This window comes from Carassius auratus, chromosome 31 (assembly GCF_003368295.1).
Source record: "Carassius auratus strain Wakin chromosome 31, ASM336829v1, whole genome shotgun sequence".
Taxonomy (NCBI): domain Eukaryota; kingdom Metazoa; phylum Chordata; class Actinopteri; order Cypriniformes; family Cyprinidae; genus Carassius; species Carassius auratus.
Genome location: NC_039273.1, coordinates 22,165,203 through 22,181,054, shown reverse-complemented (window position 1 = coordinate 22,181,054; position 15,852 = coordinate 22,165,203). Strand labels below are relative to the sequence as shown.

General features: G+C 38.3%; 2 protein-coding genes across 4 annotated transcripts; one reads left to right on the top strand and one right to left on the bottom strand.

The window, feature by feature from the left end:
• Positions 1-6,755: 6,755 nt before the first annotated feature.
• On the bottom strand, positions 6,756-9,828 carry zp2l2 (zona pellucida glycoprotein 2, like 2). 3 transcript variants are annotated; one of them, XM_026214260.1, is made up of 10 exons: positions 9,672-9,828; positions 9,434-9,605; positions 8,802-8,992; positions 8,576-8,673; positions 8,332-8,489; positions 7,895-8,084; positions 7,613-7,757; positions 7,464-7,542; positions 7,000-7,104; positions 6,756-6,911 (listed from the first exon to the last, which is right to left on the bottom strand). In XM_026214260.1, exons 1-10 carry the CDS (start codon positions 9,822-9,824, stop codon positions 6,787-6,789), a joined length of 1,416 nt encoding a protein of 471 aa, XP_026070045.1. In that variant the 5' UTR covers positions 9,825-9,828; the 3' UTR covers positions 6,756-6,786. The 3 variants fall into 3 exon arrangements, with proteins under 3 accessions (XP_026070045.1, XP_026070047.1, XP_026070044.1); XM_026214262.1 differs by having other exon boundaries at positions 9,434-9,602; positions 9,672-9,815; XM_026214259.1 differs by having other exon boundaries at positions 9,434-9,815.
• Positions 9,829-10,216: 388 nt separating this feature from the next.
• On the top strand, positions 10,217-15,830 carry LOC113050858 (cytochrome P450 20A1-like). The gene is made up of 13 exons (XM_026214263.1): positions 10,217-10,405; positions 10,670-10,719; positions 10,793-10,959; positions 11,541-11,686; positions 11,920-12,087; positions 12,179-12,257; positions 12,347-12,462; positions 12,576-12,630; positions 13,082-13,202; positions 13,542-13,653; positions 13,782-13,846; positions 13,932-14,021; positions 15,406-15,830. The coding sequence occupies exons 1-13, from the start codon at positions 10,334-10,336 to the stop codon at positions 15,554-15,556; spliced, it is 1,392 nt and encodes a 463-aa protein (XP_026070048.1). The 5' UTR covers positions 10,217-10,333; the 3' UTR covers positions 15,557-15,830.
• The last annotated feature ends 22 nt before the right edge of the window (positions 15,831-15,852 follow it).

Genomic DNA, 15,852 nt, shown 5'->3' with positions numbered 1-15,852 from the left:
ACGTCAGAGGGTGTAGCCGGCCAACAAGTTGGTGTTTTTCAATGTATGCTTCAGACACGGGTCACGACGAGGTGTTCCAAATAGTTCCCCCTAGAGGACGTAGTGTCTCGTTCCCTACTCAGGGAAACATGGTTACATTCGTAACCTTAGACGTTTTCATGTAGAACCATGTCCACAGCTGCAGCTTCGGGAACTGAACAATAATCATGTCCAGTCCTCTCCACATCAAAGTCTATATCTTCTTGGTCTACGTCCGTGCACACTGACCACCATGTGGTCTTGAGAAAGTACACAAAGCTTAGCGTGTGTACCTAAAGGTTCCTAAGCATCGCAGAGGCGCTGAATCGCAAGGGAGAGGCAAGCTCAGGGAGCAACACCTATAAAAGGGAGCAACAGCATATACAAGAAGACTTCTGTAACTGCCACCTTCGCATCCCTTAGGTTCTGCTTATTTCCTTTTGATCCATGATTCCTCTTACCCTTGCCCTCAAGAGAGGAGCACGAGTCACGACACTAGCTTTCTGTGCTCATCTTTGATCCTCAGATCCTCAGTTCGGGCTCAGACCTGGACCTTCGTGGAACGAAGGATCTGAAAGCAGCAGAGCGTGCTTTCGTATCCCTAAACTTCTCGATCACCATCTCAACGGAAATACCGAAAAGTTCAGAAGGCGAAACCTGAGTATCGAGAAGAAAGCCTTTTCTTTCTTCCCAATGTCTGCCAGGTTCATCCACGGACGTCTCTCCGCTGCCACCATGGTCCCGCCCATGGCGGAGGTGGCCTGCTTGGTAGCATGGAGAGAAGTGCAGTGCTACCTGATCAGGAGAAAGGCCCTTGCCTCCATCCAGGTCCCTTAGCAGATCAGCCTGATATGCTTGAAGCAACACCATCGTGTGTAACAAAACCATAGCCTGACCTGCTGCTGCGTATGCCTTGCCATTTAAGCCAGGTGAATTTCTGAAGGGGCTTAGATGGCAAGGAGGGAGCTTAAGAGAGGATGCCTCCCCTTCAGATAGAAATTTCATTTTTTAGCTCTTTCTACAGGGAGCATCCTATCGTAGCTGCCTTCGCGCATCACCTCAATGTCGGCAGATTTACTCTTATGCCGAAACAAATGGATGCGAGAAAAAATGGCCTCTTTCATTTCTTTTTGATATCTGTATGGAGATCATGCAGAAATGGAAGGCTCACCTGAGCTGGAGGGCTATGGTCGGAAAGATAGGTTTTTTTACCTTGTTGGCGCATTTTCATGGCAAGTCCAACTTTGCTATGGCACAGACCATAACCTCTTACAGCTCTACATATGCAGGGCAGGAGAATTGAGAAGGCTCAGCCTCAGCTTCTTCACCATCCACTTTTTTTTATCTCCCACTTTTCCTGGGTAAAGATCCAGCAGAGCACTAACCTCAGTATCAGAAAGTGTTAAAGATATAACATCATCTTCCCGAGGCTCTCTCTCGTCTGCTGCCATTACGAGCGCGAAAGGGAAAAATCCCTCTTTAAAACATTCAAACAGATCCACCTGTATTCTCACAAGCTCATTCTCCTCCGTGCCTCAGCAGCGCGGGTCTTGAACCGCGGGAAGCAGATGGCTGAAGAGAGACGAGCGAGAGCGGAGATATTTTTTCTTGAAAAAACGCTCACAATGCACGCAGATTCACCCAAACAAAATGACGCAAAGATCGCGTGTGTCATCGGGTGACAAATAACGCAGACACGGATGCACACATTGTCTAAACGCTTGCCAGTAGTCGCCATGATACACAGAGAAAGATCGCTCTCACCAGTTCTCTCAGATGCATGCTTCAAACAGAACAGTCAGTGAAGACGAAGAAGAGGATGACGTGTTCTCCCAGTGCCTGTTTATAGTCACACCGGTAGTGACGTGAACAAGTTGGTGTTTTTCCAATGTATGCTTCAGACACGGGTCACGGGTCAGACAAGGGACCGAGGAGTTAAAAAGGGAGATAGAAGATGTACAGAAGCAGTTGGAGAAAACAAAGATCATACACCACTTTTTTACTAGTGAAGAACCGTTTCTGTCAGATGCGTCCGATTCGTGAAGCGAGGAGCTGATGATACTGTGCATGTGTGATTCAGCGTGAAGCAGACCGACACACAGAGCATCTGAACTGAACTGATTCTTTTGATGATTGATTCTGAACTGATTCTGTGCTAGTGTTATGAGCGCGGGTAAACTGAAGGCTTGAATCAAGGGCAATCAAGAGAAGACAATGCTGAATAAAGTCATTGTTTTTGCCATTTTTGGACCAAAATGTATTTTCAATGCTTCAAAAAATTCCAACGGACCCTCTGATGTCACATGGACTACTTTGATGATGTTTTTCTTACCTTTCTGGACATGGACAGTATACCGTACATACAGTTTCAGTGGAGGGACTGAGAGCTCTCGGACTAAATCGAAAATATCTTAAACTGTGTTCCGAAGATAAAAGGAGGTCTTACATGTTTGGAACAGCATAAGGGTGAGTTATTAATGACATAATTTTCATTTTTGGATGAACTAACCCTTTAATTGATAGCCTAGTGCCATGTAAAATCCACCGGCCTGCTTTCCTGACCAATGGAAAACAAATGTCAGCTGATGAAGTGACACACATTCAGTCTGTGGCTAGGCTCAGGGTACATGTTGAGCGATCCGTCGCATTTAAGAGCATGAGTTGTTTGACACAGTCATCCCCTTGTCCATTTCATGTAGCATAAACCAACTGTTCACAGTGGCATGTTTGCTTGTGAACTACCATTGTGGACCACTTGTCAAGGCACGGAGCCACTGAGTCTAAAAACTCTCATTGTTGATGATGTGCTAAGGTTTGTATAAACATTGTAAAAATACTTTTGTAAATACTATGGATTTCACACTCTGTTCTGTATTCATACCCCTGATCAACAGACAAAACTAAGACAGTGTTTCCTTATACATATTTTATTATAACTTCATAATACATAACACAAAAAACAATGAAAGGGAGAAATAGAAGCTTAGATGAGAAATACCTCTTAAGAGCTAAACTGTTAACAAGAGAAAAATATAACTAATAAAAGCATACGGTTGTATTATAGATGAAAGCCACATAGGCCTACCCATTCACATCCATACTGATGACACAATTAAGTAATCATTTAAAGGCACAATTACAAAATAAAAATAGTTAACTTACATTATTCTGTGTGCTTAAGATGTGTTGTTATTTCTACATCATAAGGACATTAAGTTTTGGGGCTATTAAGGTTTTGTTGTATTCTGACATTATTTTCATGACATTTAATCATAATTCTCACTTAAATTTTCATTAATGTGATGCTTTAAGTTGATCAAAAGTGAGTAATGCCATTATAAAATGAAAGAATAATAATAATAATATAAAAAAAAAGACGCGTCATGGTTTTCACAAAAATATTAAGCATACTGTATTTTTCATAAAATAAATGCAGATTTTGTAATAAATGCAGATATAAACCTTCTGGGGAGAAATTCCCTAATACAAATCTGCATTTATTTGATCAAATATACAGTAAAAATACAAATGATGTTTGCTTTTGTCTGTCATAAGTAACTGTATTTGATGGCGAGTAGCTCCTCCCTTACATAATCCTGCTGCTTGGCAGATGCCCCTCTCAGATTTAGACTCACATTAATCCATGCTTTAAGTGCTCGGAGACGTTTGTTTGTACAGTATTGTTCAAAATAATAGCAGTACAATGTGACTAACCAGAATAATCAAGGTTTTTCGTACATTTTTTTATTGCTACGTGGCAAACAAGTTACCAGTAGGTTCAGTAGATTCTCAGAAAACAAATGAGACCCAGCATTCATGATATGCACGCTCTTAAGGCTGTGCAATTGGGCAATTAGTTGAATTAGTTGAAAGGGATGTGTTCAAAAAAATAGCAGTGTGGCATTCAATCACTGAGGTCATCAATTTTGTGAAGAAACAGGTGTGAATCAGGTGGCCCCTATTTAAGGATGAAGCCAACACTTGTTGAACATGCATTTGAAAGCTGAGGGAAATGGGTCGTTCAAGACATTGTTCAGAAGAACAGCGTACTTTGATTAAAAAGTTGATTAGAGAGGGGAAAACCTATAAAGAGGTGCAAAAAATGATAGGCTGTTCAGATAAAATGATCTCCAATGCCTTAAAATGGAGAGCAAAACCAGAGAGACGTGGAATAAAATGGAAGACAACCATCAAAATGGATAGAAGAATAACCAGAATGGCAAAGGCTCAGCCAATGATCACCTCCAGGATGATCAAAGACAGTCTGGAGTTACCTGTAAGTACTGTGACAGTTAGAAGACGTCTGTGTGAAGCTAATCTATTTTCAAGAATACCCTGCAAAGTCCCTCTGTTAAAAAAAAGGCATGTGCAGAAGAGGTTACAATTTGCCAAAGAACACATCAACTGGCCTAAAGAGAAATGGAGGAACATTTTGTGGACTGATGAGAGTAAAATTGTTCTTTTTGGGTCCAAGGGCCACAGGCAGTTTGTGAGACGACCCCCAAACTCTGAATTCAAGCCACAGTACACAGTGAAGACAGTGAAGCATGGAGGTGCAAGCATCATGATATGGGCATGTTTCTCCTACTATGGTGTTGGGCCTATTTATCGCATACCAGGGATCATGGATCAGTTTGCATATGTTAAAATACTTGAAGAGGTCATGTTGCCCTATGCTGAAGAGGACATGCCCTTGAAATGGTTGTTTCAACAAGACAATGACCCAAAACACACTAGTAAACGGGCAAAGTCTTGGTTTCAAACCAACAAAATTAATGTTATGGAGTGGCCAGCCCAATCTCCAGACCTTAATCCAATTGAGAACTTGTGGGGTGATATCAAAAATGCTGTTTCTGAAGCAAAACCAAGAAATGTGAATGAATTGTGGAATGTTGTTAAAGAATCATGGAGTGGAATAACAGCTGAGAGGTGCCACAAGTTGGTTGACTCCATGCCACACAGATGTCAAGCAGTTTTAAAAAACTGTGGTCATACAACTAAATATTAGTTTAGTGATTCACAGGATTGCTAAATCCCAGAAAAAAAAATGTTTGTACAAAATAGTTTTGAGTTTGTACAGTCAAAGGTAGACACTGCTATTTTTTTGAACACACCCCTTTCAACTAATTGCCCAATTGCACAGCCTTAAGAGCGTGCATATCATGAATGCTGGGTCTTGTTTGTTTTCTGAGAATCTACTGAACCTACTGGTAACTTGTTTGCCACGTAGCAATAAAAAATATACGAAAAACCTTGATTATTCTGGTTAGTCACATTGTACTGCTATTATTTTGAACAATACTGTACATGTGCAAATGTCCACATCTCTTTCGTTGTGTTCTCCCTGTACTCTTGAGTGGAATGGTGAAAAAGCCAACAGTAAGCTTCATTAGACATTATATACAAAAGTTGAGCCCTCAACAGGTGCAGCATCTGATGCTAAAGTTTCATTGGAACGGTTTATTGCTAACCTAATATTATCTTTTAACATTTTAGCGGGCATCATGAACACTGCCATCTACGCCAAGGTAAGATCACCTAGCAGATCACACATTGTTTAAATTGTACTTTTACATTTGTGATCTTTCTATTCAAGACCCATGTCACATATTTTAGTTTTTACATGTATTTTCCCATACAGGCTAGATTGTGTCAGACAAGCAGGTTATTTAAAAAAAATATTTAAATTATCATAAATCAAGAGGAGTGTTTAGCTTGTTACTAATTGTTTCCTAAATAGATAATAATGATGTTGTAGTTGGAGAAGTTGATGTTTTATAGTCAGCAGTTAGTATTTATGTATATATTATGTACCAGTTAACGCAAAAGATTTTGTGTTGGTGTAAATACCCCACCGTTCAAACGTTTGGAGATTTTTAAAATGCGTTTGAAACAAGATTCTTGTGCTCATCAATGCTGCATTTATTTTATACAGTACACTAAAAGTACAATACTTTTTTTCCTGAATCCTGATTGGTGTTACTGCACAGGGTGATTGGCCGGTTTTCTCATGGCTTCCTGGCTGGTTATGCTGTGTGGAATATCATTGTGGTCTAGGTTTTGGCTGGGGAAGAGAAACTTCAGCAGTATCACCCTCAGCACGGTTTCTGCCTTCGACAGGTGAATCACCAAATCATAATGCCCATTCTTTTGGTCTAATAGAAACAAAAGAGGAGTAAACACAGTAGCCTCAAGTATTTGTAGATGCCTGAACCCTTGAGATTAAACTATTGTTTGTTCTCTCTCCTAAAAGGTTGAATCTTGCCAAAGCTGCTACAGCCATAAGGAGTTTAGTGTGTCACAGTCCTGTGGTGCTTGTACACCTTTTCTTTTTCAGTGTATTTTTCTGCCCTTGTTTTATCATTAAACCAGCAGATGACAAGTGATCGCATCAATCTCTATAATCAGTACTCCAGCTATAATGAGCCCTCTCATTAGAGCATGATGGGTAAATACTGTACAGTAATATTAAGATCTCCTCTCAGGCAGCCAGGCTCAGAGCGCAGCATCATTCACCCCTGGATCATATTAAACCCGGTGGTCATTTTGCTGGTTGGGCTGGCCTGGGTTCTGATGTCAACAAGTCCAGATATCGACCACACAGAAGGTAAACACTAAGGCAATTTTTTTTCTCAACTATATTTTGATCCATCGTTGTACATTTGTCAGTGTGTGTGTGTGTATATATATATATATATATGAGAGAGATATCTCAGCAATAAAATTAAATAAACCAGTGAGGCCACCTTTTTTGTCATTTTATTAACGTCACACTGGAGCGGGCTGAGGGCGTGGTTTGGGCCCCTGTATTAAAACAGCCACCACAATCCCACAGACCCCAAACACAGTCAGAGCTCCTGCCGCCCATAATCCATAATCCAATATCTGTGGGACTAGAAGAGGCAAACATTTCCAGGTCGAAGTTAGTTGCATGGGTCATTCATTATATGAATGTTAACAGATAACACCGTGAGTTCATACCTTCCTTAGCTAGATTTGCCTCACAAACTGGCGAATGGGTTACAAGTATAACCTCCCCACTCGAAACTACAATCATTTCCTCAGAATCTTTTGAAATGGACTTTCCTAAAAAGGACAGAGAAAGGTTAAAGAAAAAAAAAAAAAGAAAAAAAAAAAATTACTACGATTATAATACCATTAAAAAAAAAAAATTCTATTAATAATTTAACTTACATTTTCTTGATAATTATTAAATGTTACATTTTTGTAATAAATACATGTAATTTTTGTTAGTTGACTACAACCAATATGGATGAATAATAATAATAATAATATTAAAATTATTGTAATTATTGAATATCACAATCTCTTCATATTTATAAATAATGCATGATGGTTAAAAATAATAATGGTTTATATAATTAGCAATATTAATAACTATTATTTTAGTCACCATGATATCTTGAATCTATAGGTGTACTCACTTGTCGTGCTGCCACAGCTGGGCTCACATGACTCAGTGATGGAGGGAGGGCAAACAGACGTAGTGCAGTGAATAAAAATCTGGTAAAGACATGGCATAGATAAATAAGTGAGATTGAAGGAGTAATGTGTTGGGGAAGACAGTACATACCCTTTCCTCCAGAGGCACAAGTGAGGACTGATCTACAAAAGTGAACATCTTCACAACAAAGCGTTTATAATGAGATGGGTACTGCAGTTCTGAGTGTCCAACAGCAAGCATTGTGGTCTGGTAATGGTCATCCTTAAATGGACAGCTATGAAGACAAATAAGTGAACCAGTGATTTGCATAATTTGAGACTGTTGTTTTTGAGTTGAACAAAATGCCCACATTCCCTTAAACTTATTTAGATAAATTGGGGAAGAGGAGTTGCTATGAAAGAATTTGTTTACCCATTTAGCAAAAGGTCCCACTGAGGTTGACTTGTGGGCTCAGGATTAGAAGTGGCCCAGCAGTGGTCTAAGACCAGGATAAGGTTTGGATCGGTCCTCTCCAGAATCCGCACCTCCACATAAACAGGTTCTCTCAATGCTCTAGTAACAGGGTAGTCTGCCTCAGAGTAGTACGAGGTGTACATATCCTCTGGTATAAATACACAAAGATAATACTGAATTAATCAAATTGCATCACATTGAACAGTGACAGTCATCGACCTGGTAATTAATTCATTCCATATTAGTGGCATTCAAAGTAATTTTACAGTACCCAGATTTCAATGATAATAATTCAACAAATTATATTAGAATGATTTCTGAAGGATCATGTGACACTGAAGACTGGAGTAACGATGCCATCACAGGAAATTTACAATTTAATAGATTCTGCTCACCATCGGAGCATCCTTTAGTAGTGCACTGTCCATTGGAGAGCCTGAGCTCCACTCGGAGTGAGCCGTTCTGAGAGACAGGGGGAGGAGGAGGAACCGTATTCACCTCCGTCACCAGAGCCTCAACTGTTGATCCCGAATACCTGCACTGGAACTTCAGCCTTCAAGACACAGATGGAAAAAAACTGGGCCCCATTCCACTGATGGTGCCAAAAACTTCAACATAAAAACAGATGAGCCTCCTCACTCATACGAACTGTCCCTCAAAATTGATCCACGAGGTCCAACAGCCACTTCATACACAGATGACATCATGTTCTCATAAATAACAAAACCGTTTTCTTCCTGAAGGATATAATGGAGGACACAACAGTGACCATAGGGTAAACTAAAACAGTGATGCAACAATGTCGTTCTCTTTCTCCCCCATGATTAACAACATGCTCAAAGGCTCTCCCACCGTTCATACCCACCTTCATTCTTGTGCCACAGGAGCTAACGGTAAACTGATACATGGCAAAGCTGCCAGTGCTGCCGACAGGAGCACAGTGGTCATTGGTGTCATTATCCAGCATGTGGATGGAATCTAAACTGATATGTGGCATGGTAGCATCTCGGGCAACCACCAATACAAACTGCCCATCTCTCGTGCACTGCAGAGTAACTGGAAACAGGGAAAAAAAAATTAATAAGATACAATGTGATGTTTTGCACACAATTGCAATCGGAGGTATTATACAGTGCTTAAATGTGTGTTTGTGTGTGTGTGTGTATAATATTTATATCACCTATTAACCATATGGTGTGGTATTTGTAGTAGTAATATTTATGAAAAAAATTGCCTAAAACACCCTCATAGATGTCAAATGATTTTCCATACCCACTACTAGTATGAAAATACACTAGTTTGGAATTAAGTTTCTTTACTGTATTTGAAAGAAATAGCTTATGCTCACAAGGACTGCACTTATTTGATGAAAAAGAACATAAAACAGCAATATTATGAAAATGCAATACATTTTTTTTATTTAAATGCACTTACTCCAAACATTTGAATGGTAGTGCATCACAGTATTCAGATAGAATCATTCATTTTCACGCTCACCTGCCCTAGCATAATAACAGCCCTGAGCATCATAACAGCAGCTGATATCCTCGCATTCAGCTGGAGTGATGTCAGGCTCTCCACACTCAATGCGCTCATACTGTTCCACCACACAGCGCTGAGAGCCGGAGAACGACGAGCTCCTCGGACTCAGCTCCGGGGAAAAGCCCTGCTGGAGATCAAACATCTCTTGACGGGAAAATTCCTTCAAAACCGGGGAGAATGATGAACCACCGACCTGATATTGGATCAGCTGCCGGGGAAACTGCTGATCCTGAGCATTGCTCAAATTTACACTAAGCGTAAACACAATTAACGCTGCGATTACCAGCATATTATTATTTTTTTTTTTTTTTTTTTTTTGCGGCTTACTTTCGCTAAGAACGTACATTTTCCTGTGTGTCACATTTAAAGAGTTCATATAACGAGCCTAATTATCATTAGCTCCGCCCCCTTAATTATAAATAAACTCATAAGATGGTAAAAAAACGAGTTAATACTACAGCTTTTAGTCACACGACTAACGTTAATATGATGACCTATAATTAGAATAACTCATATTGCAAAATAAATAATAAAGCAATGATTTATGATTTATGATTTATATTAACCTGTTTTGGCACACGTGGGTACAAGATAATAATAAAATAATAATAATTTACAATAATGTTAAAATAAAATATCCATGCTGTACTTAACAGACTTCAAGTAAATATCCCTAAACAACAACGCTCTGCGATTGATTGGTTTAGGCGTGTTGACACTAGGATGTGTAGTTGACTACCGAGCCACAGAGGCGCAGGTTTCTGATGGTCTCTGTAGACGTGGATTGTTAGCTACTAGACCAGTGAACAGTTTGATTACATTTATGACGGTCATAGAACTTTCTGAAAAGCAACCATGCTGGATTTTGCTATATTTGCAGTGACATTTGTCATTATCCTGATCGGTGCCGTCCTGTATTTGTATCCGGTGAAAATATAATTATTATCTGACCTGTTTTGCAAACTCGTTTTGTAGTTGTTGTGGTTATGTTTTTTATGAAATATAAATACTAAATGTTCTGTTTAAATTCTCCCCTGCTGCATTTAGAAGATCATAACTTAACTACTCTTGAATTTACAGTTAACGTTACTTATATGTGTATAAGAAAGTCAGCCATTAAATCTTCATCATGGGACTTTCATATTTCCGATATGTGTATATTAACGCATTGTTTTCTCATTTTAATGTCAGTCATCTAGAAGTGCCTCTGGTGTGCCTGGACTAAACCCCACAGAAGAGAAGTAAGGGTTTGCGATTTCCTTTTGATCTTTAGTCAATCTCTCCAACAAACGTCTTTCTTTAATACTTTTCCAGAGATGGGAATCTGCCAGATATAGTGAACAAAGGAAGCCTGCATGAGTTCCTGGTGGGTCTACACGATGAGTTTGGGTCTGTGGCATCTTTCTGGTTTGGTGGGAGACCAGTGGTCAGTCTGGGAGCTGTGGACCAACTACGACAACACATCAACCCCAACTGGACCAGTGAGTATCCTGCAGCGAGGGAGAGAATACGCTTGGAAAAACTTATATTTAATAAAGATTAATATTTGATCATAAATTTACATGTGTTTTATATGTTATGCATTTTATTCCTCATAAGCTTCCTCTCAAAGGGTCAGTAAGATTTTTTTAATGTCTCTGAAAGAAGTTTTTTTTCTCACCCAGGCTGCATTTATTTGATCAATAACACAATAAAAGAACAATACTATGAACTATTATTTCACTTTAAAATAACTGTTTCAGTATATTTAAAAAAGTAATTTTCAGCATTACACAATCCTTTAGAAATCATTCTAATGTTGATTTGGTGCTAAAGAACATTTCTTAATATATTTAATATTTTTTATGAAAAACAGAAACCTTTTCGTAACATTATACATGTAATTACTTCTAATTTTAATCATAAAAAAAAAAAAACTTTCTGACCTAAACATTTGGATTGTAGTGTGTGAAGTAGCATTTATTACCATACCAATAATAAAAAATAAATAAATACAAATTCCCTCTTATGCATATAATTATCCGTGCTTTTTTTAACGCATATGTTTGTACCCTTTCCTCAGCGGATTCCTTTGAGACAATGCTCAAGTCGTTGCTGGGTTACCGGTCAGGTTCGGGAGTGGGAGTGACAGAGTCGATGATAAGAAAAAAAGTGTATGAGGGAGCTATTAATAAAACCCTGGACAACAACTTCCCTCTATTGCTTCAGGTCTGTTCAGGAGTGTTTATATATCACTAGTTCAGGATTTCACAATTAGGGCCAACAACAAAGTTCTTTTCTTCATTGCATAAATCTATCTGACCCAGTGATATCTGCCTTAAAGGAAAGTTCTTGAATTCTTTTTGTTTTAGTTCGTATAATAATTAATACTGAATATAATGAACAGTGCATATTTTTTCAAACATTTTATCTCTCTCTCTTAAAACTCTGCCTTATTTTAGCTGGTGGAGGAGCTGGTTGATAAGTGGGCATTTTATCCTAAATCGCAGCACACGCCTCTTTGTGCTCACCTGCTTGGATTGGCTATGAAGGCTGTCACTCAGCTTGCCATGGGGAGTCGCTTTCGGGATGATGCTGAGATCATTCAGTTCCGTAAGAACCATGAAGCGGTGAGCATTCCTCACTAGTTATATTTAGTGTCATGCTTATGAAAATGAACGTTGTTATAAAATGTGATATTTTACATGTAAACGCATATAGATCTGGTCAGAGATCGGTAAGGGTTATCTGGATGGATCCCTAGAGAAGAGTTCCAGCAGAAAGGCCCATTATGAGAGTGGTAAGAAGGCAGCTGAGCCACATTTGAAAGCTCTGACCTTATTGTGGATTGTTCCGTGTCAGTTGATCATGGGGTTTTGTTATTTTCAGCTCTGGCTGAGATGGAGTCGGTGCTGAAGTCTGTGGCAAAGCAGAAGTGTGGACAAGGATCCAGTCAGTCATCTTTTGTTAACTATTTACTACAGGCCAAGCTGACAGAGCGTCAGGTAGCATCATCTCAACACAGAACGATTCGTTTTCAAATTGAGATACTAATATTTACATAAACATGCATCAGTTATAAACAAACAATTATTTACTCTGTTTTGCCGTTCCTCAGGTGATGGAAGATGGTATGGTTTTTACTCTAGCTGGCTGTGTGATCACTGCTAACTGTGAGTTTCAATTTCTTCTTTCTAGTTGATTGCCACAGCTTCAATGTGTTTTAGTATTTTATAGTATTATAGTTTTTATTAACATTAACTTTTGTTTTTATATTTTAAGTTTTCAATTTAATTTAAGATTATTATTTTGAATTTTTATGGTGTGGCTTTACTTTTTTTTTTTTACTTTTTGTTTATTACTATTTATCTTTAATTTATTTTTATCCCATTTTTATTTAAAAATAATTCTAGTAAGTAATGTTACTGCTTCAGCTCAAACTTTTCTAAATTTTGCTTTGTTGACTTTTTTTCAGCTAATTTTTTAACAAAAATGTTTTTAATAGTTTTAGTTTTAGTAAATGATAATTACACTGCGTAGCTTTTTTTTTTTTTACCTTCATGTCTTTATTTTTGTTATTCTTATATATAAGTTATGTCTGCTGTCATCTGTGTTATTTCCCAGTGTGCATCTGGGCAGTTCACTTCCTCTCAGTATCAGAAGCAGTGCAGGAACGTCTCTATCATGAGCTGGTTGAAGTGCTCGGAGAGGAACCTATTACTTTGGAGAAGATTCCACAACTCAGGTGAGCCCCAGTCATAGCTTGTGATATTATCCTGTAAGAATTATCCATATGGTATTTACATTTATTGACCCAAATGTGAAAAAGGTTTACACATGACGAAATCAATAGTATTTTTTTTTTCAAGAGCTGTTTTGGCGAGAGAGATGGGTTTACAGTATGTACATGCTTAAGGGTTTTCAATATTTACTATAGTGCTTTTTCTTTTCATTCTACATTCTGGCCACCAGGTGGCACATATGTTAATTCTGTGATTTCAATAAAATATCTTGTGAGTTATACCTTATTCCACATGGCCATCACTTTCTGGAAATTATCATTCTTGATCACGTTTTCCCCCAGATACTGCCAGCAGGTTCTAAATGAAACGGTCCGCACAGCCAAACTGACGCCCATGGCTGCCAGACTGCAGGAGGTGGAGGGGAAGGTGGACCAACACGTCATTCCCAAAGAAGTAAGAACCAGCCTTTTGTCATTACTAGGCCCACACACAAACTTATATCTTATTTATATCTAGTCTAGTCAATATAGAAAGTGATGTGACCTATAATGTTAAAAATAATTCTGGTTGTATGTTTGTAGACATTGGTTATATATGCCCTGGGCGTCGTCCTTCAAGATGCAGATACTTGGTCACTTCCATACAGGTGTGTTTGTGTGTGTTCATTTCATACAAGGTTGTGCAAGGTTCATGGTTTGCTGGTATTTTCACTGGTTTGTCTTCTTTGACAGGTTTAATCCTGACAGATTTGCTGATGAGTCCGTAATGAAGAGCTTCTCGCTGCTTGGATTTTCAGGGAACCAGGCCTGCCCTGAACTAAGGTACAAGGAGAGAAATACAGATATTTTCTTTAATAAATAACCATAACAAAGATCACCAGCAAATGTAATGTTTAGCATTTATTTACCCACATGCCCTTCAAAACTTGTATGAATTTATATTTTCTGTTGAACACAAAGGAGATGTTTAGCAGAATGTTCAGGCTGCCCTACTTCATACAGCAAAATTTAATGGGAATGTGGTCGGTCAGACTACAAAAATGACAAAAAGCCCCATAAAAGTAGTCTATACATGAGTCCTATTGACTAGTAGTGACCATCAACCTGTTTCATTCCAAGACGCTCATTTTCCACGACAATATTAAAGACAGTGTATATTAAGGTGGTTCACTCATATTACAATGAATGAGAGAAAGTGAAATGTGCATTATGGCAACATAAGGCTTGCTTTGTAAATAAAGCTAAAAACAACTAGCCTTAGAAAGAAATATTTAATTGACAGTTCATGTCAGATTTTTCCCCATTCAAGTAGACAGGAGTTGGTCTTGTATGCCCAAAATAACTGCAGAGATATCTGCTAAGTGACCTTCCTTTTACCATTGTAATGGACTTTGAGCATATATATAGGCCGCTGTAAAGGTGATCATATTTCTGGTACTGCTGTAATGACAAAGCTGCTTGATTCCAAACTCTGTGTTTGCAGAAACTAGGATTAGCTATATATTAAAGGTGTCATGAACTGCCTTTTTAATTATCTTGACCCCCTCATCAAAACGCTCCGTTTGAATAGTTTGTGACCCCTTTGAAACGAAGCAAAAATTTGAAATAATTACAATTAAAATGTATTTAATTCCATAATTCTAGAACTTTTAAGAACTGAATGTTAGTCAAGGATCACACTCTTAATGTGCAATTAATGTACATTACTTTTTCAGTCATTTGTAATTGAGATAAGTTTTTATACTAACAAATTCAATTTTTTTTTAATATATAAATCTTGATGTAACTAGAAAAAAAAAGTATAATCTTTTACAGGTCTAAAAAGCACACTTTTAGAATTCCCTCATATATCCAGGTCTTCTAAGATTATTTGAAACCCTGGTTCATTCAAAACAAGGTAGTGAAGGGAATGAATTAAAATAAGAAATATTAGCTTCATTTCTTATCTCCGTTTTTGCTCATTTTAAAGCTTGTGTTTGCCTTAATTTAAATCATTCTAAATCATTTTAAGGTAAACATATAGGAATATATAATTGTTTTTATTATTATTTTGTCAAACAAAATAATATATCCGTCTTAATCCTCAAGAGCCTGAGTATATGATGACCAGATTTTTCATTATTGGGTAAACTGTTCCTTTAAGAAACATTCAGATGTCACCTAGTTCACAAATCTTCTTGCCCCATCCTTCTCTTCCTCTCTTTAGATTTGCATACACTGTGGCCGCAGTGCTGCTCAGCACGCTGGTGCGCAGGTTGAGACTGCACAGAGTGGAAGGGCAGGTGGTTGAGGCCAGGTACGAGCTGGTGACCACACCCAAAGATGACACCTGGATCACAGTCAGCAAGAGGAACTGAAGGACTCATAGCTCACGTCCCTGAAATAGCCTCATGGGAAATGTGAATCATCCATGGCCAATGTCATGTGCTCTTTATTGTGTGCAGCAGCGATTGATAAGATCAAAGCAATGCCATTTTAGAAACGGTCCAGGTTATTAAAACTATAAGCCACTGTTTTTTTAGACTGTCATTCCCTCTGAATGTCACAGACATTCCATAATCAATGATCAACAGTGAATGCAATCTTTTAACTGCAATCTTTCTATACTAATAAATTGTGATATAAAAAGTATCCATCTATCCATCCATCCATC

What these genes read in the sequence shown, in the direction of transcription:
- LOC113050858 (XM_026214263.1), top strand. Translation starts at nt 10,334, where the DNA reads ATGCTGGATTTTGCTATATTTGCAGTGACATTTGTCATTATCCTGATC. An exon ending in TCCGTAAGAACCATGAAGCG is followed by an intron (nt 12,088 to 12,178) that starts GTGAGCATTCCT and finishes AAACGCATATAG; the next exon opens with ATCTGGTCAGAGATCGGTAA. An exon ending in ACTTGGTCACTTCCATACAG is followed by an intron (nt 13,847 to 13,931) that starts GTGTGTTTGTGT and finishes CTTCTTTGACAG; the next exon opens with GTTTAATCCTGACAGATTTG.
- zp2l2 (XM_026214259.1), bottom strand. Translation starts at nt 9,767, where the DNA reads ATGCTGGTAATCGCAGCGTTAATTGTGTTTACGCTTAGTGTAAATTTG. An exon ending in CCTGTGGCACAAGAATGAAG is followed by an intron (nt 8,674 to 8,801) that starts GTGGGTATGAAC and finishes TATATCCTTCAG; the next exon opens with GAAGAAAACGGTTTTGTTAT. An exon ending in GGCAAATCTAGCTAAGGAAG is followed by an intron (nt 6,912 to 6,999) that starts GTATGAACTCAC and finishes TGCCTCTTCTAG; the next exon opens with TCCCACAGATATTGGATTAT.